This window comes from Peromyscus maniculatus, chromosome 4 (assembly GCF_049852395.1).
Source record: "Peromyscus maniculatus bairdii isolate BWxNUB_F1_BW_parent chromosome 4, HU_Pman_BW_mat_3.1, whole genome shotgun sequence".
Taxonomy (NCBI): domain Eukaryota; kingdom Metazoa; phylum Chordata; class Mammalia; order Rodentia; family Cricetidae; genus Peromyscus; species Peromyscus maniculatus.
This window is the reverse complement of record NC_134855.1, coordinates 14,603,785-14,626,510: the sequence shown is the minus strand read 5'-3', so window position 1 is coordinate 14,626,510 and position 22,726 is coordinate 14,603,785. Positions and strand designations below refer to the sequence as shown.

The following is a 22,726-nucleotide window of genomic DNA, read 5'->3' as shown; positions in this document are numbered from 1 at the left end:
GTGGCCCTGGGGGTGGGGCTGTAGGCTGGCCAGGTGGGCGGGGCTTGAGGGTCTGACTTGAGAACTGCCACATTTATCTACCCTTTCCCCAAATCCTGATTCAGATCTGGGCTGTGAGCTGCTGTCTCAGTGGCCATCATCCTAAAGAGAATTCAAACTCATCTCCCCCACCCACCTCACTTCTCTGCCCTTTGCACAACACCCTTCTCAGGCCGGCACCAACTGCCATGCTCTGTAGGATCCCAGGAGTGTGTCATCGTCGTCGTCGTCCCCTCCCCCCACCCCCCCACCCCCACCCCCACCCCCGCCACACACACTTATACTTCCTTAGAAGCCCTTCTTTCAAGCCTGGTGTGGTGGTACACACCCTTAATCCCATCATATTAGGGAGGCAGAGGCAGGAGGATCTGAGTTTGAGACCTGCCTAATCTATAGAGAGAGTTCAGGACAGCCAGGGATACGCAGAGAAACCCTGCCTCAGGGCTGGGGCTGGGGTGTGATCGAAACATTATTTCTTGAATGTTCAACTGGATGGCCTGGTGACACATCCCCTCCCAAGTCCCAGGCAGTTCAGGCTGGAGTTGCAGGGCTGAGCAGTGGAGCTGGGCAGGGATCCCTTACCTTCACTACAGCAGGTGCCCCACCAGGATAAACCCTTCCCGGAACTCTGGGCCTCAGTCTTCCCCGTGGGCCCGTGTAGATCAGTGGGAGGAGGTGTCTGGAGACAGGTTTATGGAATGAAGAGTTCAGGAACCTAGTAATGAGACTTCCCAGTCCTGGCTCACTACAGTCCGTGAATGCCGAAGGCTAGCCCTTTAAGATTTCTTTCATCCCCCTTTGGCCCAATTCTGTCAGTTCACTCCCTGCCTGTCTCTCCCTCCCTTGCTTTCCAGTGTGGCTGCTGGAGACACTCACAGGGTGCCTGAAAACACCCAGTAATGACAACTGATCCTTCAGCTGACACCCCTTCAAGAGACCCAAGGCTCCAGGAGATCAGGAGTGGGAGAGCCTCGCTAGGGAGCAGCTCAGGTCTCCGGTTTCAAGCAGCTCCCCTTGGCCACGCCAACCGTTTTCTGCACCAGCGAAAGCCACTTGCTCAGCCCACATAACAGCAACCAACCTTGCTTCCTCCTTCTTTGAGAATCGAGGAGCCTGTCTGTGCAGACTCCCATTCTACCTCAGCTGGAACGTGTGTGTTCCCGCCGCTGGTCTCTGCGGGACGGAACCTGGCAGGCTGGCACACCCGCCTTGACCCTTGCTTGAAGTATCCCCCTAAAGAGCTCTGTCATTCCTGCTTAGGGTTCCCAGAAGTCAAGCCAAAGGCTCTATGTTACACAGCAAGTTAAGTTCTGGGCAGTTAGGACCAGAATCCAAACTGTAGAGAACTTGAGTCGTTCTGGGGACTCCCCAGGGCACTCCTGCTGTGTTGGGTGGCTCCTTGGACATCCCAGGCTGGCCTGGGATAGTAGAGACCCTAGTGCCCCGCACCAATCCCACCATGAACGGACAGTCAGTCCCATGCCTATTTCCGGGGCTCAGGGGCTTGGACAAAACCCCAGGGGCTCAGGGGCTTGGACAAAACCCCAGGAGAAGAGGCCAAATTCATACCCAGGGCCAGTCCCAGCGAGTCCTACCACCCCTCCGGCACCGCCGCGTACTTCAGCTTTCAGAGGACACCCTCTGCAGCAATACTCCAGCTGTACCCTCCAGGCTCGCTAGAAACACAGGCCTTCGAGCACTGAAACTGACAAATTTATTGAAGTCTTGGAAAGAGCGGATCACCAGAGAATAAATAAAAGTCACGGGACGTTTACAGAACCAACAGGTGGCCAAGATCCTGGTTTTCAGGAACGGTTTTGACTTCACACATGGCCAAGCTTTGTGTCTGAGGCAGACTCCCTTGGGAGGACCCCCAGCCCAGCCTCCTCCAGTGGGAGAGACCTCTCAGTCTGGGCTGGCAGATTCTGCCCCCTGCCCCCTGCACAGGATCACAGTCTGTTTGGCAATGGTGTCTGTCCTTGGCGCACAGCTCTGCTCCTGAGAGAGGCTGTGGAGCTGCTCTCATATTTAAAGACTACGCCTTGGAGAAGGGACTCCAGAAAGCTCCACTTCCTCAACACATTCCAGAAGAGAAAGATCTGGAGACTCCAGGGAGGGAGAACTGGCCGCAGGGAGGAGAGGTTTGCTCCCAGGTTTTGACGTCAGTTGGCCGGGGAGGACACAGGCATGGTCCCCAACCAAGTCCTATCAGAAGCAATGAAGCAAGTTGTTACTGTTGTTTTATGCCAGGACTTGAGGGCCAGAGCCTGGGCCTCCCGCCCTGTCTGAAACAGCAGCAAGGGCTCCATTAACCGGTCGACAACAGGAGAGAAATACTTATAAAACATGGTCAAGAGTCACTGGCCTGTGGACAGCCACCAGGCAGGCAGGCCATCCTTGTGTTCAGGGAAGGGCTAGGGAGCCCCCTCAGGCCCAGGGAGGAGCCAGGGATCCTGGCAGTGGAGACCCTGTCCGTCCCTCAGAGGTCCTTGGAATGGACAACGTGGGGGTGGGGCTAGCTGCCCACCCAGAGGCAGCACCAAGACCCCCGAGTTAGAGCCCGGGGAACTGGGGGCCTCCGTCAGAACTGAGCGTGGTCCACCTCATCCAGCCAGGAGGCGGGGCTGGCAGGGAAGTCGGGGTAACCACCACTGCTCTCAGTGGACAGATCAGAGCTGGGTCCATTTCCAGCCAGCACCCTCATGGGTGGGGGCCCACCTGGGGGCCCCGAGGGGACAAGGCCCAAGTTGGAGTCTGGGTATACCAGGCTGGAGAGGAGAGGCTGGGGCCCGGGAAGGCTCTGAGGGGCTGCTGGAGATGGAGGAATGCCGTAAGGGCTTCCGGGGCGCAGCTCCCGGTACTGTTCCGGACCAGCCAAGCCTCCGTGCTCCAGTGCGAAGCTGCCCAGGCCTCCTCCTACAGGCCGGCCCAAGGCAGGGGTGGGCTCTCCCAGGCTGCTGTACAGGCCGTTGGCAGGTCCCATGTCAGTCATGGACGGCTCATCTGCAACGGAAAAGAGAGCTGGGATGAGAAGCCCATCCCTCCATCTGAGGTTCCTCCCCGCCGCTGACTGAGTAAGGGAGACTGTCCTAAGCACAAGAACGAAGGGATCGGCAAGTCTCTCCAGCTCTCTCGGAACTAAGACTGCCTGCCTTCGGCCCTCCTCCACCCCCTACCGGGGCCCATTCAGCTGCACCTTCCAAGGAAGGCTTTGATCTCAGATCGGAGGCTTGCTCCCCCAGCCAGAGCCCAGGATCGGGCAACCCCGGGAAGGCCTCATTTGGTAGATGAGGAAATTTAGGGCTCCAGAGGCTGTGTTAGTAACCCGAGGTCACAATACAGCCCCAAACAGAAGTGGGTATTAAGGGACGTGAAGAGTGTTGTTGGTGTAGAAAATAAGAGGTTGAGTTCCCCAGGGGAGGTTGGAGAACTTCTCTGCCTTCCAAAGTTGCAGTCGGTTGCCTCTAGAACAGCAGAGGATGGGGGACCTGAGGGCCAACTTAGATCCTCCCCAGGAAGGCAGCCGGGGGTGTGGGGTGACAGTCCCAGCCCACAGACAGTTGATGCGGCGGCGGGCTTACCAGTGAAGGAGACCTCGGCGTCGCTGTCCTGTCCCTCCTGGATGCTGTCCTTGTCGGACTTGGAGCTGCCGCGGGAGCGCTTCATATTGCGGAAATACTGTCCCCAGCGCTGCCGGCCGGCGTCTTTCTTCAGTCGCTTTTCCTTGGCTCGGCGGTTCTGGAACCACACCTGGGGGGTAGGGATGGTGAGTGGCCGCCCGGCTTCCCTTGGAGCGCGTGGCCCTTGTCGCCCGCGGGCCCGGGGGACGCGGCCGAGCGCTGACCTGCACCACGCGCATGTCCAGGCCGGTCTCGGAGGAGAGCTGCTCCCGCACGTGGCGCGCCGGCTTGGGCGAAGTGTTGTAGGCACTCTTCAGTGTCTCCAGCTGCTTGGCGGTGATGGTCGTGCGCGGTCGCTTGGCTGTGGCCTCGGCCTCTGCGCGGGACAAACGGTGAGGCCGGCCAGCCCTCTCCCCGCGTCTCACCCCAAGAGCCCCCGCATCGCTCTCCGGATGCCCGTGGTGCCCTGGCTCCCCGGCAAAGGCTGCCGGTGGCCCCGCGCACTTCATCGAACGCGGAGCACCGGCAGATGGGTTCTGTCTTAAGAACCCGCCGAGGCGCACAACGCAGTCAGACACGCTTCTCGACCCCCTTATTCTAATAGTTTGTGTGAGTCAGATCTTCGGGGTCAAAGCTGCTAATTCTTCATGGTCAAGGCTGCTAATTCTCCCAAAGCGGGCAACCTCCTGTTCCCGCCGCCGCCGACGCGACTGCTACTCGGGCTCCCGGAGCAGCCAGCTGAGTGCCTGGGGCTTCAGGTCGCCCCACCTCCCAGCACCAAACCAATTCCCGTCCCCCGCCTTCAGGACTGAGCGTTTCCCTCATCGGCAGTGAGGGCCATCCCCGCCCACTGACCTCGCTGCTTGGCTGTTTCGTAGTCCGCCTTGCACACCAGCCGGCTGTCTTCCATGAGGTAGAACTCGTCCCCCGTGGCCAGCTGCCGCTTGCAAACCACGCAGGCAAAGCAATGCAGGTGGTATACGAAGTCCTGGGCGCGGCGAACCACCTGCGTGGGCGGGATGCCCAGCTGGCATGCGGCGCACTTGGTCCCGAAGCGCCTGCGGGATGCACAGGGTGCGGCTCAGGAGCTCCTTCGCCCAGAGCGGGTCGCAAAGCAGCGAGCTCCCAGCGCCTGGGGCGCGGTCGGAAAGACTCAGCCCCGCTCCACAAGCCTAGGCAGAGCCACAATACCCTGGGTAGCCGAGCCTGCTCTTTGCTGCTAGGGAAGGTGGGTCTGGAGGGGCACTTCCTTACCTGGGTCAGTTCCCTCGGCTCCCAGATGCCCACACCCCAGATATTTAAGGAACAAAACCACATTTTAAAAGGGAGTAAGTCTCATACAATTCTACAATTGTATTCAGGTTAATTTTTTTTTTAAAGCTAACAAACAACTGCTTTCATGATTTCCAAAACAAAATACCCTAAAAAGTAATGCTGGAGCTGGAGGATCGCTGGGCTGGGCGGCCAAGAGCACTGGCTGCTCTTCCAGAGGCTCTGAGTCCGGTTCCCATCACCCACATGGCAGTACCCACATCACAACCATCTGTAATTCCAGTTGCAGGGGATCCAATGCCCTCTTCAATCTTCTGAGGGCACCAGGCATGCACGTGGTACATAATACAAACATGTGGCCACTTACATATGCACATAAAATGAAAATTATTTTTTTAAATGTCATGAGGAGCCCCATCCTGAGCTTGGCCAGACCTCAGAGTGCCTTACCTGGCCAGGGACCTAGTTATCACGAAGCTCACTCTCAGCCTCATTTCTGCCAGCCACCCCCCCCCCTTCACTCTTTCCCATGCTCCAGAGCAATTCTGCAGCCAGCTTACTTGAAGAAGTCATCTTTGCAGTAGACGCTCTCCCCGCGACTGAAGCAGCGCTCAGCCAGAGGTATGTGGCAGTCACTGCATTTGAGACACTTGCTGTGCCAATGTCGGTCCAGAGCCTTAAGGATGAAGCGGTCCAAGATATGCTGATCACAGCCGGCACACATTGGGATCTCTGTGGATACAAAAATAACCCAGGTCATGGGACCACAAAGATGGGTGCTGGCCCTTTCATTGGCTGGGGCCAGCTGGCAGGCCTGCAGACCTCAGGGCTGTGCAAGGATCTGCTTCTCTGCACACCTTCCCCTGCCTGCTCTCAGGGCTGCCGGGCTCCCCAGTGAGGGCAATGGATGGATACTGTGTCCTGCAGCACCCCTGGGCCTCCTTGCAAAGGAAACTGAAATAGGCCTAGAAATGTGTCTGCAACAGGAAAGGTGACCAGGCTGTCCCCTAAGGTGGAATAACCATTCTACAAGGTGTCCCCAGTACCAGACAGGTCATGTCCATCTCAAATGAAAATCCTGCCCCTTGGGTGATCTGGAAAGCTGGGTCAAAAAATAGGACACATGTCCTTACTAGCAAGGGCAAAAGGCCACACATGGGACTTTATTGCCTTTGTGATTTTGATGAAACATCTTGGCCTTAGTCCACAGAGTCCCAGCAAGTGAGGCTGTCCAGCCCTGGCTCCTGCCTGCAGCATTTAAGGTATAAACGAATACTGGCCTCACTTTGAGTGGCTGCAGGTATTTAGGAGTGACTGGCTATGTTTTTATGAGTATATCTGCTGCTCTCCTGCTCAGGTATGAGTTGGGGTACACAGTAGGTGGTTTCACCCCTCTATACCATCAATTCCTCAAACACCTAAGTTCTCATCAATCACTTCTGATCCCCCGACCCTCACCAGACTACAGGCCTCAGAAATCGGGTTGGGGAAATCCAAAGGTGCCTTTGAAGAGCCCGGGAAGCATGGAGGGGCTCTTCGTGTTCATGGGATGAAGAGTCCCTGATAATTTAGGAACAGTTTCTAGAAGAAGGGAGAACCATGTGCAAGACCTAAGACCCACTCATGATATCACACCCATACCAGTGTCCTTACCTCTTTGGCTATAGACAGCTAACTTCAGATTGGCCTCCAGATGGAATTAGAAAAAAAACAAAATCTGTCCTACCACCCTCCAGCACTGGCCACAAGCCTGTGATGGATGCTGTCCCGCATTGAGCAAAACCGCATCTCCAAGTATGGGCATGGAAATCATCTGTAGTTGTATCAAATCACAGGAGCCATCATAGGTCAGCAAGGATCCCCAGAAAAGAGTGGGGTGGCGGGACAGAGCAGACATTGCAGATTCAGCACCCAGGCACGGACAGCGCCTCGGCCAAGAAGCCCGCAGGAGGCCCGCATCCAACAAAAGCCATCGCCCACCGCCAAGCCTCCCAATGAAGCCACCCTGGACCTCCGCTTGCTTACGCTGCATGGTCACTCCAGCCTCCGCACAATTTCCTACACAGAGTTGGAGGGCCCTGTGACGCCTCGGGAGCCACGAGCGCTCTAGCAAGCCTCCCGGAGCTCTGGAGCCTGGCTTACCAAGCCTTCCTCCCCTCCCCCTTTCTCATCCTCCCCTCCCACCTCTTCCTCCCAGCCCCTACGGTCGGTCAACCCCTCCCATAAACCATGGGAAAATAAATAAATAAGCAAGTAGGTCATATCCGACCCCCCAGACTGGATAGAATCCTTTTCCCGCCTGCTCCAACCTTCTGCCAGCCTGTCTCTCTCCCCATTCTGTATCCCATCAGCTTGGAAACCCGGAGAACGCTCCTATTCCCCAGAACCAAAGCCCTGCCAAGAAACTGATACCACCAAGAAACTGGGGGCCCAGACAAGTCCCACTTTCCCCTGAAAACGGGTCTCGGCCACCAGCCTAGTAGTAAGCTGCGGGTGCAGCCACCAAGGCCCAAATCAGGGGAGGTGTGCGGTTCAGCATGACCTGGCCCTGATCCCTCTGAGAAGTGGGGAGGGACTGGGTGAAGGAAGTTCCCTAGGAGACACTCTTGCTCCCTGATTCCTGGGTCTCTTGAAACAGCTTCCTCTGCTCCCTCCAGCTCAAGGGCCTCAGCCAGATCAAAGCTGCAAAGGGTTCCCTAAACTGTTTCTGAATCCCCAAGGGCTCCTTAGCCCGAGGACCAAGTGCCAGGACAACGCGGCACCAGGGGCCCCACACACTTTGGAGGTTGAGGTGCCTTTGCCTAGCCGTGCCAGAGCCCCTCAGAGATACCCTTGCCCAAATACCCTGGGTTATTCCGGCCTCTGCGCACAGGCCAGAAAAAAAAACAAAACATAACAAAAAAACACCAAAAAAAACCGAGGACATCTGAGCCTGTCCGGTGCAGCCGCTCCGTCGGGCACCCACCTCGGCGCAGGTCGGCCCTCCGAGCCAGCAACGCCAGCAGCAGGTCACCGCTCGCCGTTTCCCGAGCCGGGTCCAGCTCCCCTCGAGCCTCCATGGGGCCTGTGGCCGGGTACTGCCGCCCTCCGACCCTGAACTTCTCTTGGGTCCGGTGAGGCCACCGCTGCAGAGACTCCCGAGCTGGCGTCGGAGCGACTCGTGTCGCTGCTGGGCGCTGTGCCCACGGGAGGCCTCGGGGCGCCAAGCCACGGGCCCGCGGAGGGCGGAGCGGCGGGGGGCGGGGCCGCGGGGCGGGGCTGGGCCGGGGTCTCGGAGTCGCTCCGAGGCCACTGGCGGCTGGGTGCCCAGAAGCCGTTGGGCTTGCACTTCCCGAGGATGGAGACAGAGCTGTTACCCAGTCAAGGCTTCCCACAGATGCCTGTCCCTGCCCCGAAGCAAGTTCACTAAGGCTCTCGGAGGGCTGAGGTCCTGAGGGAAGTGTCAGGGAGGGAACCGCATTCTCCTATAGCTCATGTTTAGCCTCTGAGCCTGAGCTGGAAAGCATTGGGACCACACCTGGTCAGCAGAAGGGCAACCTGATAACCACCGAGGGAATGTGGCCTCAGCATACTGAGGGAAAGAAGCCACAGCAGAGCTGCAAGGAGCCCGACTTGACGCCCCCTCTCCAACTCTGACACTTCCGGACCCCACCTCTGGAACTGCCGCCTGGAGCTAGTGCAGGGAGAAGGTTCCGATACTTAGGACCCCAGGCCTGGTGTCCTCTGTGGGAACACAGAGCCAAGTCTCTAGGTCGGAAAAGAGCGGGTGTGGAAGCCCTGGGATCTATCCTCCCTTCTTAGAACAATCCCTGCACGTGGATATCCACATCTGGCCCCCATCCGAACAGGTGAGCCCACCAGAACCCATCCTCTCCTTGCATGTACCCTCACTGAGGGCTCACAGGACCCAGTCAGGAGACAGGCCCGTGCTGTCACCCGCAGGAAGTAGAACCCAGCAGGGTGTAGGGTCCTGACAACTGTCAGGGACACCCAGAAAGTGTTTGAGGAATCAGCAGGTTGCTGCCGCCCTCCTGGTTCCCCTGCTTGCCCTGCTCCGCCTCTGTCCCTTGGACCGGGAACTCTCAGAGCCCAGGGTGGGAAGGATGCGTGAAGGAGCACAGGATTTCCCACCTGCTCCCTGCAGCACACCTGCTGCCTCCCTGGGCAAGAGCCCCATGCCTGCATTCATCCCTTCATGTTGCTCTGCACTTGTTATTCCAAGGAGGTCAGAGAACACCAGCTTGGAGTGAAATGGGTGCTGGGCGAGCTGGGATGTGAGCCATTGAGTGTCAGCTGCTACAGAGGCGGTGGGGCGGGGGCCTTGTGGGGCTAGACTAGGGAAGGGGCGGCCCCACACTGCTGGGCATCTGGCTTGCCTCCAACAATGCCTCCATTATTTTCCAACGTCCATAGCAATGAAATAGCCCTTGGGGATCAGAGTTCAGGCGGGAGACTTGGCCTGGGGACCCCTGCTCTAAGCCAGAGCCGTTCTGGATGCTGAGGGACATTCGATCGCTAGGTTTCTTTATGCTCCTAACTCTGCCCCCTTCTTGACACCGTCGTCTCAGGCCAGCCTCAGATTTTCTTGTTCACTCTTGACCCTGTGGCCTCCCTGTAGCCCCTGCCGGCGATCACCTCATAGTTTTTGTACTTTTTTTCTCTGCAGCTACTCCTGTGCTACTCCTTCCTAGCCACTCGGAATTCTGTCCTTCTCCTTCCCGCCCGGTGTGGAGGCCTCTGGGTTGCAATGGCTCTTACCTTGAGCCCTGCTGAAGGTACAGAGGGCAGCAGCTCCGGGGGCACCAGGCTGCTCTCGGTCGCAATCGTGGTCCGCTTCTAGCAGCATGGCAGTCACTAATCCAGGGGTTGGTGCAGGGTGTTCCCTGGAGTGCTGGATTTCTTCCAGGCCTTGGCCCACTCACTGGACCAGCGCTGTCCGCGGTGCTGAAGGCGGCACTAGCGTGCTGGGGCCCTTCTCCAGCCTGCCCCGCCCCTCCTCTGTCCCCGCCCTTGGCCCCTTCTAGGCCTGGGCAGGCGGAGTCAGGCTGGCGTCACTCCAGGGCTGGGTTTGACCAGTCTAAGAAACGTGGTAGTCCTTTTCCAGGACCTTCCTTAACCTGCCACATAGTAGCATAGCGGCTCCCATTTGCTCTGTTCTGGGCTCTGGGCCTTGGCTGGAGGCACCATGTTCACAGTATGCGGGTTTGGGAGCCTCAGGGCTGTTAGCCTGGGACTCTGCCCTCCCCTGGTGGAGCAGACTCTAGGTCCAAGCCTCCGTTGCAGGCACAAGCCAGTGGCCTCTAGAACTCCCCATATTCGACCACCTGTATCCAGCACTCTGCAGGCAGGTTTCCGACGCTCCTCTCCAATCCCCACCTATGGAAGAGGGTCAAGTGTGCAAATCCACCCGCTACTCCAAGGCTCCTCACAGAAGCTCCCAGGTTCCTGCAAGGCGATCCGCTCTACACACACTGCCCCGAGATGACAGAGCAGGGACAGAGAGCAGATGGGAAACTCGGTGAGAGTCTCAGCAGCTTCTGGGCTTGTTGGTCTCCCCAGGCTCTGGCAGCCAGGAACACCTCAATGGGTTCAGAATTAGTGAGGGGGAGGGAGGGATGGAGAGAGGAGGGAGGGGGGAGAGAGAGGGAGGAGGGGGAAGAGAGAGGAATGGGAGGGAGAGAGAGGTGGCTCAGTGGTTAAGAGCACTAACTGATGTTCCAGAGGACCTGGGTTCAATTCCCAGGCTGTCTAGTGTCCAATCACACCAAGATAAAAAACAAGCCACTGGCCGGGTGGTGGTGGCGGCGGCGGCGGCGGCGGCGGCGGCGGCGGCGGCGGCGGCGGCGGCGGCGGCGGCGGCGGCGGCGGCGGCGGCGGCGGCGCACGCCTTTAATCCCAGCACTCGGGAGGCAGAGGCAGGCGGATCTCTGTGAGTTCGAAGCCAGGCTGGACTACCAAGTGAGTCCCAGGAAAGGCGCAAAGCTACACAGAGAGACCCTGTCTTGAAAAACAAAAAAACAAAAAAACAACAACAACAACAACAAAAAAAAAAACACACACAAGCCACTGAAAGAACAGAATCGGTGTGGGGTACACTTGCACTGTCTTGGCACTTTGCCAACAAAGGTGCAGGGTCCTGCAGCTCTGGGCCACCATCCATTTTCATTCTTCACTTTCTGCTTGACCTTTGGGCTATATTCCCCAAAGTCTCTAGTTTAAACAAGAAATTCTAGAACTTCAGAGTTGGGTCTGCAAACTAGAAGAGAGCAAAGGACTTAGAGCATTTCCTGAATCCAGCCTAACTATAGCTTCTCATATTCCAACAAACAAACAAACAAACAAACAAAAACACTGATAACAACTTTACTAAATGTCAAATTTCTTTATTCTTAAAATGTGCACAGTAGAATTTACTGAAATACAAAATGTACCCTTTCTTTACAGGTAAGAAATTTCATTGACATTTTCATGCCAATTGGCTTTTTAATCAAAATCTTTGCATTAAAAATAAATAAACACTTAAATTACTGAATTATTATACCCATTAATTGCAATATACCTCATAATACTTCAGACTTTAGAAGAACAGACCTTACACTTGGCCTAAAGGTAGGTCTCAGGGCTGAGCGGGGCCCTGGAGGGAGAATGCAAGCCTTCTCACTGCAGAATGGACAGTCCAAACAGGGATGTATGTGGCAAGCTTGTCCCCCAGAAGGGATGACCTGGGACTCCACAAGAGCCAGCTGAAAGCAGGCTCTTCCCTCTGTGGGCTTCTGCAGACTTCAGCATGTCAGGCCTTGTGGGGTACTGCGGCAGCCCCGGGGTCACAGTTACATAAGTCCCCTTCAGCAACGCTCCCAGAGGCAGTTCTACTGTGGGCTCAAAGCATTTCTCTTTGGAGCTGTGCTTAAATAGGCCTCATTTTCAAGCTGACAGGCCAATGGTGTCTCAATAACCTAGACACACAGCCAGCAATAAGGACAAGCTCTTTTCTTGTTTGTTTTTAAAAAGCACAGGATTCCAGGTTTCTAAGAAGAAACCTCCTGCCACAGGCGAGTGAAGCAAGAGATTCAAGTGGCAGGGCCCAGGCTATGCCGGCCCCAGCAGGAAAGCCTGGCTCTCAGAACTGATCCTCCCATGTGATGGAAGGAGGGTTAACAACAGCCCGAGGAGACTGATGTCCATTTTTTTAAGTGGCAGCAGGAACATTGGTAATACAGGGTCTTAAATGATACTCATGTGATCAGCTGTCATTGGGAAGGACGCAAATATAAAATATAGATTATGCAAAGTGAATGTATATTTAACCAAGTCATACCCATGTGAGTACACAGAGGTACACACATTTATCACACACACACACACACACACACACACACACACACACACACACACACACGCTTGCTTTATCCAAATAAAAAGAAGCTCCTGAGCCATGACAGGTCTCAGTAGGAATGTTTCCATAAATGTAGACTTAGTCCATTTTTTTTTTAAAAAAAAGTCTTCAGGCACAAGTTTACCATTCAGTGTTTTGGGATATTACAAATAATGTATTTAAACTGTTAAATTTTTGTTTGTTTGTTTTTAAAGTCACCCCCCGAAGGCTGGGAAGCCTAGTGTGCAGGGGCCATTGCACATGCCCAGCATCCTGTGCCCCACCAGTGCCTTCTGCCATGCACCTGAGACAGGACAGGGGCTCTAGAGGTCCCCAGAGACTGCGCTCTGCCAACAGAGCAGTGCCCACCACTGTGCTGTAGGGTGGAACCCCACCACAGCGCCCAGGCTGGACTACAGCCTGATCAGGGTAGCCCTCTTATCTACGGTCACCACCCTTCCTCTTCTGAGCCACTAAAGCCCACCTTGGGTTATTTCTTAAGACACAGAGAAGCTACAACACAACTCAGTGGCCTCTAGGCGCTGAACCCCACGGGTGACCAGACCTCCCTGCTCAGCCTCAGAGCACCGAGCTCCCATGAAAGCGCCCGAGGCTCATGTATGAACAGCTACACAGTACACATCTGTGGCAGGGTGAGTGATGTCTGGAGAGGCCTCTGTGCTTTGGCTGCTCATCACTGGACACTGCCCCCAGGGAGCAGGGGTTAGGGGTTAAAGGGAGGGCAAATGTAGATGTGAGGCCTCGTGAGGGAGCAGCAACATGGACCTGCCTCCTTCCGGCCTACAGGGCAAATACACACAAGTCCAACATGGAGGCTGGGAAGGTGAGGACAAGGTACCAGCAATGCAAAATGTTCCAGTAAAAACAAAACAAAATAAAACAAAACATGCTCCTCCAAACACCATGCTGGGCACATTTCCAAATCCCTGATCCCAGCATTGGAGCTGCAGGTGTGCGGGTGATTTCAAAGGCTTCCTCTGTGTTGCCATGGCTGTCCCGGTGCTCTACACAGCTGGGTGGTAGACCCGGACTTTCCATCGCTTGGACCTCACTCGGAAGAAGAAGTACATGATCATCAGGAACAAGGAGGAGGCCACGTAGAGCACCACGCAGAGGCTCATGTCCAGACTGGAGAAGCCAACCCCCAGGAAGGGCACAGCTGCCTTGGCCTCTTCCAGTGCCTGCTGCCCCCGGGGGCTCTGGAGTCTTAGGTCCAGTCTGTGGTGCAGGTTCTTAGAAAGGTCAGTTCTGGGGCCCAGCATGTGGGGTGGACGAAGACTCTCAGCATCCTGCTGTCCCCAGGACTTCCCTGAGGGGTTAAGACCTTCCCCCTCTTCCTGTTCCCTGCCCCGGGCTCCCCAGCCATCAAGACTGCCGTGGTCCACAGAGTACGTATCCACCAGGTTGTCTCTGCTGTAGTGCCGCTTCAGGAACACAAGCACCTGGTCCTCATTCCAGCTGTCCAGGCCTTTAATTTCCTCATGGCAGGCTGGGCAGAGTTCTGGAGTGGGCCATGGAAGCTTTGGAAACTTGGGATCCTCGCTCAGATGGCCTAGGAGGGAGGCAAGGAGAGAACCACCGAGAAACCTTTCAGCCATGGCATGCTAGACCTCACCCCATCCACACTGGCTGTGCCCCTGCTTTGCTCCCCTCCCCCCCACTCCTGTGTGCCCAGGGCATGCCCTCTCCTCTTTGGCAAGCCCCCACATCTGCATGCAAAGGAGGGACCCTGCATTCTGGGCTCTACTTGCCACTCAAGGTCACACTCTTGTGACCCACCTAGACCCTTCCTCTTTCATGGGTCCATGAAGTTCTCACTTCTGCATCCTCCTCCCCACCCCCTTTGTTTTTCAAGACAGGGTTTCTCTGTATAACAGCCCTGGTTGTCCTGGAGCCCAATCCCTAGGCTGGTGGTGGAACTGGGGAGAAGGTGAGGAATCTTATGAGCACCATCACACCAGGCTACACAGCCCCTTCCCACTGTGGCCTAATGATGTGGGCACTTATGGATGGGGACGAAATGGCAGCGTCCCCTGGATGGGGCAGCCCGGCTGGTGCCTTGTTCTGGCTGCTTCAAAGCCAGGCGCCTGGGGTGTGGGGAGGTGGAGAGGCAGGAGGGAGACAGGGGGCATTAGGGAGAAATCCCTATACAAGGGCCACTGAGCAGCGCCTTGAGACAAAGCAAATCCGCCCCACGAAAGGCACCGTCTGCTTCTGGTGCCAAGAAAAACCAATTTTCTTTAGTGCTTTAGTTGTAATATGTTTTCTAATACAGCGGATTAAACAAAAACCAAGAGTTTAGCGACATTTTCCGTTCATCTCTATTAAATTCATTTCTCAGCAGAATTACTCTTAAGCCTAATTTTAATCTGCCATTGATTTTGGAATAGCGGGAATTACTTAACTCTGACAGACTACATGTGCCCTCTATTTAGTTTTCTTAGAACAAAATCACTTTGCAAGGTTTGTTTAACAATCTGAGGTGTGTGTGTGTGTGTGTGTGTGTGTGTGTGTGTGTGCATGCATGCATGTGTAGTGTGTACACATTCTGGTAGAGGCCAGAGGTGGACACTGAGGATCTTCCTCAATTACTCTCTGTGGCTCTTACATTCTTTTTTTTTTTTTCTTTTAAATTTTATTTTATGTGCATTGGTGTTTTGCCTGCATGTATGTCCGTGTGAGGGTGTCAGATCTTGAAGTTACAGTTACTAGCTGCCATGTGAGTGGTGGGAATTGAACCTGGGTCCTCTGAAAAAGCAGTCAGTGCTCTTAACCACTGAGCCATCTCTCCAGCCCCGAGGCTCTTATGTTCTAAGAGAGTCTTTCATTGAACCTGGAGTTTGCAGATTTGATTGGGCCAGATTGGCCAACAAGATCCAGGGATTGCCTCCACCTCCCCAGCACCAGAATTATGGGTATGTGTTGCTGCACACAGAAATTTTTTTTTTTTTTTTTTTTTTTTTTTTGAGACAGGGTTTTTCTGTGAAGCCCTGGCTGTCCTGGGACTCCCTTTGTAGAACAGGCTGGCCTCAAACTCACAGATCCTCCCGCCTCTGCCTCCCAAGTCCTAGGATTAAAGGCATGTGCCACCACTGCCTGGCCCAGATTTTTAAGAGACCAACTAAGATCTTCATGCTTGCATGGCAAGAATTTTACAAATTGAACTAAATCTCCAGCCCCTGTGAAGAGATTTTAAAGACACTAAAAGTGTTTAGCAAAATTTCTATAGTTTCTTTTTTCCCAGAGTTCAAAATTATTGGTGGTAAAGTTGGAGAGGGGTACCAGAGGGAAAAGAAAGAGCCCCATCAGTGTCTACAAGGGCCGGGAGCCCCAAGGTCAATGGGACACAGTGGCCTGAGACACCCAGAACAAGCAGTGGCAAGAAGGAACCAACATTCCTGTCCTAAACACCCTGACCAGGGCTCCCTGGCAGCCTTGAAGTGGGCTGGACCCTCCAAATCCAGGCTAAGTATGTGCTCAACAGTGTCAGAAGAGCAAAGAAGATGCAAACCTCTCACCTGCCAGGCGGCTGTTCACCATGTTGTGCTTCCTCCAAAGCCAGAGAACAGCTTGGTCTGGGGTCTTCACAGAATTCATGGACTCCTTAGCCATTTCCTCAAAATGTTCACCACATTCTTTGCACCCAAAGAATGTGTGAATGTATCTCCTTATGGTCTGTAACACAGCCTGCGGGTCATCTTCAAAACCTGCAGAAGGAAGAAGACCATCAGTGCTGCAAGCCTACGGATCACCACACTCCAGACCAAGAGCATGTAGTGGCTCCAAGCGTCCCCACAAAGAACCATGGCATGGGTCCCCCAGATACCATAGCACAACTGGAAGTGGTGACGTCTGCTCCCCTGCATGAGGACAGTGGCAATCACACTGGGCACACCCCATTAGCATGGGCATTCTGAAGGTTGAGTGCTAGAACCAAGAGGAACAAGCCCCAGTAACTCAGATGCCTCCATCCCCAGAAGCCTTAAAAGGATGTCCTAACATTCCTTGACCATGCTCCTGGTTTTCTGTCCTTGACCGCAGGACCTAAAGAGCAACCTAACCCCAAGACTGTGTTTTTCTTAGGATCATCCAGTTGTGTGCACTTTCCTGTTTTGTAACCCCCAAAAGTGTTGATTGTGGAGATGAGGCTGTCACTCTGAGCCCAGGGCCACCCGGGTACAGATTCCACAGAACCAGACCCAAGAGCAAATATGCCTATGTACAATCTTCCCTGAGCAGATGGGCAGCAACAGTTACCAGGTGGCCAGCTGCTGGGGCTCCCTCTGGGAGGATGGACAGAGAGGCAGTGGCAAAGGCTGCACTCTCTCGACAGGACTGAGCTCTCCAAATGGTGACAGTTTTATTCTTTTGTTTGTTTTGATTTTTTGGAAGCAAGATCTTGCTATGCCACCCTGGCTGGCCTAGAACTTGCAAAAGAGCTCAGGCTGGTCTTAAATTCAAGGCCATCCTCCTGCTTCAGTCTCCTGGATATTGGAATTACAGGATTATAAAACCACCACATCTAACTGGTGGATGTTTTGTTTGTTTTGTTTTGTTTTTTCAAGACAGGATTTCTCTAAGTAGTCCTGGCTGTCCTGGAACTTATTTTGTAGACCAGGCTGGCCTCAAACTCAGAGATCTGCCTGAGTCTCTCTCCCAAGTGCTGGGATTAGAGGTGTGTGCCACTACCACCTGGCTGGTGGTGGTTTTAAAATACAACAATCCAGCATCTAAGGCCACAGTTCACAGCAAAATAGGGGCTTATAGGATAGAAGCAGCAGACATGAAGGGTACACAGCATTTCCAGAAAGCAATCCATCCCAAAAGCAGAAGCAAGCAGCCTGAGCCAAGCAAGCCAACTGCACAGGGCTGCACTCTTTCGACATCCCAGTGCAGATGAGTTGCAAGTAAGGGACCAGCACCACAGACAGGCACAAAGTGACTGGACAGAAAATGCATTTCTCACTGGGGGGAGGAGGGTGGGGGGTGGTCTTTCCATCCACAGCAGCCTGCATGGATGTCTGCTTCTCAATAGGCCCTGACCCAGGGTCTGTCAACAAGACGCTCTTGGACACGGGGAGTTACACTAGGACTTTTATATCTGGGAGGTAGAAATCAGGATACTACTGTTCCTGCTGGCTTTGAATATGCCCGTGGGTAGCTGGGCAATGCCTGGTGTGAGATACCATTGCTGCTCTTGTGACCAGCCTGCCTGGCTTCCTCTCCCCATCAGCTCTCCAAACATCTGCCTCACATCACTGTAATCCCTCTTCTTGCCCACCAAACCACTGCTCGCTCCAGCCCTAATCTTTAAAGTGGACAAGAACCATAAACCACTACCTGGGGGAGGGTTAGACCCTGCAGTCAGCACTTTAGTAGACGGGTTTAAATCAGCAGCGAGAAAAGAAAACCTCAAAGACTTAATCCTGCTCCTCGACTGACCCAATTCCATTGGCAGGAGACTGCTCTCCTCAGAGCTGCATCAGGCTGTGAGGAGGAGAGTGTTGCAGCTGCCTGTCTGAATGGAGTCTGTCATGCAGACATCTCAGGACCTGCATCTCTGGCTGTCTCAAGTGTCGTTAAGCATTCCTCCTTGAGCACACATCAGCAGTGCTCTGAGGGGTTACCAGAGCAGGAGCGTGGCAGGCCAGCAATCACTTCCTTTTTCCACAGAACTTTCTCCACAGAGACAAGAGGTCTCTGGAGTCAGCCTGTTTTAAATTAAATTACATAGTGTCATGGGCCTGACCTCAGTGTCTGGACTGTTTCTGGGGTTTCTCACTGGTGTGCTCCTCTTGTGATTTCTATGGGAATGTGACGCTAAGACAAACCAACCCTCGCCCATCCTGGATATACCCTTTTGCAAAGTGATTTAGGTGCTTCTGTGATGAGTTGGGTCCACTTCCCTAGCTCTGAGTTCAGTCTGTACAAACAGGATATGGCTGAATGACAACCTGATAAGGCCTTCAGGATCCTTCCTGATCTTGGCACCACCTGGTAGGAAGCTGAGGCTGGCCGACAGGAGTGAATTAATCCCAGCCCCCAACCCTGGATGGCCAGTTACTACCAGACACCCACACAAACAAGCCCATGCCTAGGAACAGAAGAATCATGCAGTCCAGCCAGACCCAACTGCTGACCTATCCAGACATGAGCAAGTAAAATGGTGTGTGTTTGACAACACCACATAGTTAGAAGAATTTTATAGCCGGGAGGTGGTGGCGCATGCCTTTAATCCCAGCACTCAGGGGGCAGAGCCAGGTGGATCTCTGTGAGTTCGAGGCCAGCCTGGTCTACAGAGTGAGTTCTAGGAAAGGCTCCAAAAGCTACACAGAGAAACCCTGTCTTGAAAATAAAAAAGAATTTTATGATGCTCCTGGAAGGCACAGTGGATGGCACGAACTCCACTGAATCTTGGTGTCAACATGAGTGGACGTGTGCGGCCACACAGACTAAAGCACAAGAGCTGAAAGACAAACATCGTTCCACAGCTCCAGGGCCTGATGGATTGGAAGTACCACATGGCCACACGCAGAGTGGAGGGAAAATTCAACAGAGGCTAGTGCCTTGTGAAGAGAGCAGATGTACTTCTCATTTTGTAATTTTGTCCCTATCCTCAGGTTGTGTAGTTTTCAAGTCCATGTGACAAGCAGCCTTTGGGACTGTCCCTGGTCACAGGTTCTTGTTCCCTTGAGAGCAGGGCGGGCCAGTGAGACCAAGGCACCAGAGCGAAGAGTGTTCCTCTGCTGCTGGCTCCCTCCCTTCTCCTAAGCCAGCTGCCAAGATGCCAGTGGACCTCAGAGAAATGGATGAGGAGCCTCTAGTCAGGACCCAGCAGGGACTTGAGGGCCTCAGAGGAGCAGCTAGCAGGCACTGAGAAACCTTGAAAGTAGGTCTATCCCAAGTTGAAATGGCTCTCATTATCCTGAAGCTGAGGACCCAGGTTAAGTCACACTCAGATTCCTGACCCACAGAAACTGTAAGACTATGAAAGTAGGATTTTGTTTGTTTGTTTTTTAAGATTTATTTATTTAACATGCACTGGTGTTTTGCCTGTATATACTCTGTGTGAGGGTGTTGGATCCCATGGAACTGGAGTTACAGACAGTTGTGAGCTGCCATGTGGGTGCTGGAAATTGAACCCAGGTCCTCTTAACCACCGAGCCATCTCTCCAGCCCGAAAGTAGAATATTTTCAGCTGCTAAATTTGAGGCTAAATTGTTCTAGAACAAAGGACAAACAATATACCCCACTAAACAGGGTTCACCTGCCTATTTCCCTGAGTAAACCAAGGTGAGTTTACGTTACAGGTCCTGGCGGGTCTGTCTTCTCTGGGGCAAGGGTGTGAGCTCTCTCTCCCTGATGCCTTCCACACAGAGGCAGGCTGTTCGTGCTGTCTGCATTCAGAGACGCTCACCTTCAGACTTAGCACGTCCCCTCCCCGACACCCAGAAGACTGGCCGCTCATGGACAGCAAAGCAAACTCTTGCAGGTAGCTATGGCAGCACACACCACGCACTGGAACTAGACAGTGAATGCAGAAGGCCACTCACGCCAGCTCGGTTAGGCAGATTGTTACCTGTGCCAACCAGTGCTTCTGGATGGGTGGAGGCCTGAACCGTCAAAGTGTGAAACAGTTTCCACAGGGAGCATGGGTAGCCCCTCAACTCCAATCGGCTTCCTTGACATCCCACCCATTCTATGTGGCTGGTAAGAAAGAGTCCAGAAATCTGAGGGGAAAACATCCACAGAAAATACAAGTGTTAAAATTAACACTAGCTGAAGGATGCCGTGGGCCTTGCTTGGGGAGATGATCATACAAGGGTATGTATTTATCAAAGCTTCTCACTGCACGCCTATAATCCAAGCACTTAGAAGGCTAAGACTGGAGAATCTCAAGTTTGAGGCCAGCCTGGACTACATGAGAGATGTGATCTCAACAAACAAACAAAAGAATCAAACAACAGTGTAAACCCCGAAGCCCCGGTGCTGTGCTGTTTTGCTGTTGGAGGGCAGCCCTCACAGCGTGTTCTTGGAGAGCTGTCCTAGAGCTGAAGTCTTCAGTGTAACCTGCCAACATGACTGAGGTAAGACGTGGGCACACAGTCACCACAGAAATGGGAACAGCAAAAATCACATGGTGTCTCTACCTAGGGACACGAGGCTTCTCCACACAGGGACAGGGCTTGTCTACACAGGCAGGGGGGCGTCTCCAAGCAGAGAGACGGGGCCTGTGCTGTGCGCACCAAGTACTGACAACAAGGCCAGGGAGACACCACAGGTGAGCGGATTTACTTCCTTTCTGTGGACTCTTGTCCTGGGCCAGAGCAGCAGGAGACGTGCTAGGTGAAGGAAAGCGGCGGGATTCACACTAGACATGGCCAGGGCTGGGACTCACCCGCATTTTGTTGTTGACTAGGTCTAGGATGGCATTGTACGGAATCTTGTCCAGGGGGAGGTTGGCCAGCCACTCCTGTACTGTCTCCAAAAGCTTCTTGACTGGTGGCCGGCCGGGGAACAGCTAAGAGAGGAAGGACCCATCCTATAAGATGTTGAGAAAAAGTGCCACTACCTCCCAAGGTCTGAAAGCAGTATGGAGAGCTGTGACCTTATGGCAAAGTCCACAGGCAGGGTCAAAGTCCCACACCACACATGCCCCACCTCAGACAGACCTTTCAGGAAACAGATTCAACCTTAGGACCAGCCTAGAACAGGGGGTTCTTCAAGAACTAGGAGAACAGCAGATGGCTATTTCACAATGTCGGACAGGGAGACAACTGGGTACGGTATATTACTAAGTTATCAAGAGCTCGGTGGCCCTCCAGAAGGCACTGCCTGCACACTTCTCCTGTCTCTCTGCAATTCTTCACCTCCGACAGCCTCTCCTACTGTCTCTAACCAACTGCCCTACAGCTGTGCGGGAACAGGGACCTTTCACAGGCAGTGATGACATGTAGCCTAGTGGCTGACTCACAATACAGGAGCCTGGAGAACCCTGGTGGTTTTGTTCTCCTTGGATAGTATACTGTTGTGTTATTACACATGCAAAAAGAAAGGCTGCTTTGGTTATATTCTTATGCATTGCTTACAAAGTACCATGATCAGTTAATCAGCATTAAATTTGTTCTTAGATGTTTAAGTAAATTTTACAATAGTAACTTTTTGTCATGATTTAAGGAGCTGCTACTCATAAGGCACATCCTCAAACACCAGAGCTACTTGAAAGAGGTCAGGAGGGCAATAAGCAGAGAGGCATACCCATTGAGACACAGTTAATTCCTGTAAGCCAACAACTATATGCCTGGGTGAGTCTGCTGGCTGGAGGTCATTCCAGGGTAGTAGGTCTAGTGAGACATATAGTTAGTTTAGCTGAACACTTTTTGTTTTGGAGACAGAGTCTCTCTATGAGCCCTGGCTGACCTGGAATTCAATAAGTAGACTAGGCTGTTCTTAAACTGCCATAGATCTGCCTGCCTCTGCCAACCGAGTGCTGGGCCTGCCCTCGGCGAGCCAAGTGCTGGGACTAAAGGTGTGTGCCACCAAACCTGGCTGGACATACTTTTAAAGAACAAAGCCATCCAGTGCCATCTCAACCCTGAGTAGCACAGTGGACTAAAAACTTACTAAGCCGGGCGGCAGTGGCGCACGCCTTTAATCCCAGCACTTGGGGAGCAGAGGCAGGCGAATCTCTGTGAGTTCAAGGCCAGCCTGGACTACCAAATGAGTTCCAGGAAAGACGCAAAGCTACACAGAGAAACCCTGTCTCAGAAAAAAAAAAAAACCTTACCTAGCAGTATTCACTGAAATATCTGACCCATTATTCCTTGAAACATAAATCCTATTTTCTTCGTTTATCTGGTTACACTATAAATGTAAATGTTTACAATCTAACTAGCTAGAGAAAAGCAGTCCTATCAAGGGACTTTCCATTTAGTGAAAGAGGCCTGAAAATACCTTGCTTCTGTATCTGTACACGGTATAAGGTAAGGTGGGTCTAACACTTCACTTGAGCCAATAGTGGTGGTGGGGGTATCTGAAAGGCCAGAAAGCAGCAGGACCACAGCCAGACCAGACTGGGCTGTTGCAACCAACAGGAGGGCTCCGGCTCATTCCCAAAGGGCCGGGCAATCCCCCTCCCTGACTCTGGCACCGGAGAGGAATACTTGGCAGGGAACTACGCCTGACACTTCTCCCTCTCATGCCAGCTACCACAGCGTTAGCCTGTACTACAAATCACCGAGGAGGAGGTGGTCCCAGGCCATCTAGAAGGTCCGAGAATGTCAAGCATGCTGTCCTGTCTACTGGACTTCTGCCTGCCCCTTCCCGCCCTGCCCAGCATGAGTCCTGCTCTTCAGGAGCCAGCCATTTGAAGCTGCCAGCTCAGGGCCTCTCTTCTAAC

The 22,726-nt window shown here is 53.6% G+C and overlaps 2 protein-coding genes across 3 annotated transcripts in view; both read right to left on the bottom strand.

Annotated features, from left to right (window-relative positions):
* Positions 1 to 1,730: 1,730 nt before the first annotated feature.
* On the bottom strand, positions 1,731 to 10,048 carry Lhx3 (LIM homeobox 3). 2 transcript variants are annotated; one of them, XM_006980988.3, is made up of 6 exons: positions 9,690 to 10,048; positions 5,492 to 5,663; positions 4,515 to 4,717; positions 3,884 to 4,035; positions 3,621 to 3,789; positions 1,731 to 3,042 (listed from the first exon to the last, which is right to left on the bottom strand). In XM_006980988.3, exons 1-6 carry the CDS (start codon positions 9,775 to 9,777, stop codon positions 2,621 to 2,623), a joined length of 1,206 nt encoding a protein of 401 aa, XP_006981050.1. In that variant the 5' UTR covers positions 9,778 to 10,048; the 3' UTR covers positions 1,731 to 2,620. The 2 variants fall into 2 exon arrangements, with proteins under 2 accessions (XP_006981050.1, XP_006981049.1); XM_006980987.4 differs by lacking the exon at positions 9,690 to 10,048 and adding an exon at positions 7,897 to 8,091.
* Positions 10,049 to 11,293: 1,245 nt separating this feature from the next.
* Qsox2 (quiescin sulfhydryl oxidase 2) overlaps positions 11,294 to 22,726 on the bottom strand; it is a 31,555-nt gene continuing 20,122 nt past the window's right edge. The window contains exons 9-12 of the mRNA XM_006980986.4: positions 20,726 to 20,848; positions 19,907 to 20,057; positions 15,846 to 16,034; positions 11,294 to 13,879 (exon numbers count right to left, since the gene is read on the bottom strand). Of these exons, the coding sequence (XP_006981048.4) occupies positions 13,332 to 13,879; positions 15,846 to 16,034; positions 19,907 to 20,057; positions 20,726 to 20,848 (1,011 nt within the window). The 3' untranslated portion in view covers positions 11,294 to 13,331. The remainder of the gene's footprint in view (positions 13,880 to 15,845; positions 16,035 to 19,906; positions 20,058 to 20,725; positions 20,849 to 22,726) is intronic.

Coding starts and splice junctions, on each gene's coding strand:
- Lhx3 (XM_006980987.4), bottom strand. CDS start 7,990: ATGGAGGCTCGAGGGGAGCTGGACCCGGCTCGGGAAACGGCGAGCGGT. Junction 5,664..7,896: donor GAGGGCCGACCTGCGCCGAG/GTGGGTGCCCGA, acceptor TTGTATCCACAG/AGATCCCAATGTGTGCCGGC. Junction 4,036..4,514: donor CGAAACAGCCAAGCAGCGAG/GTCAGTGGGCGG, acceptor TGTCCCGCGCAG/AGGCCGAGGCCACAGCCAAG.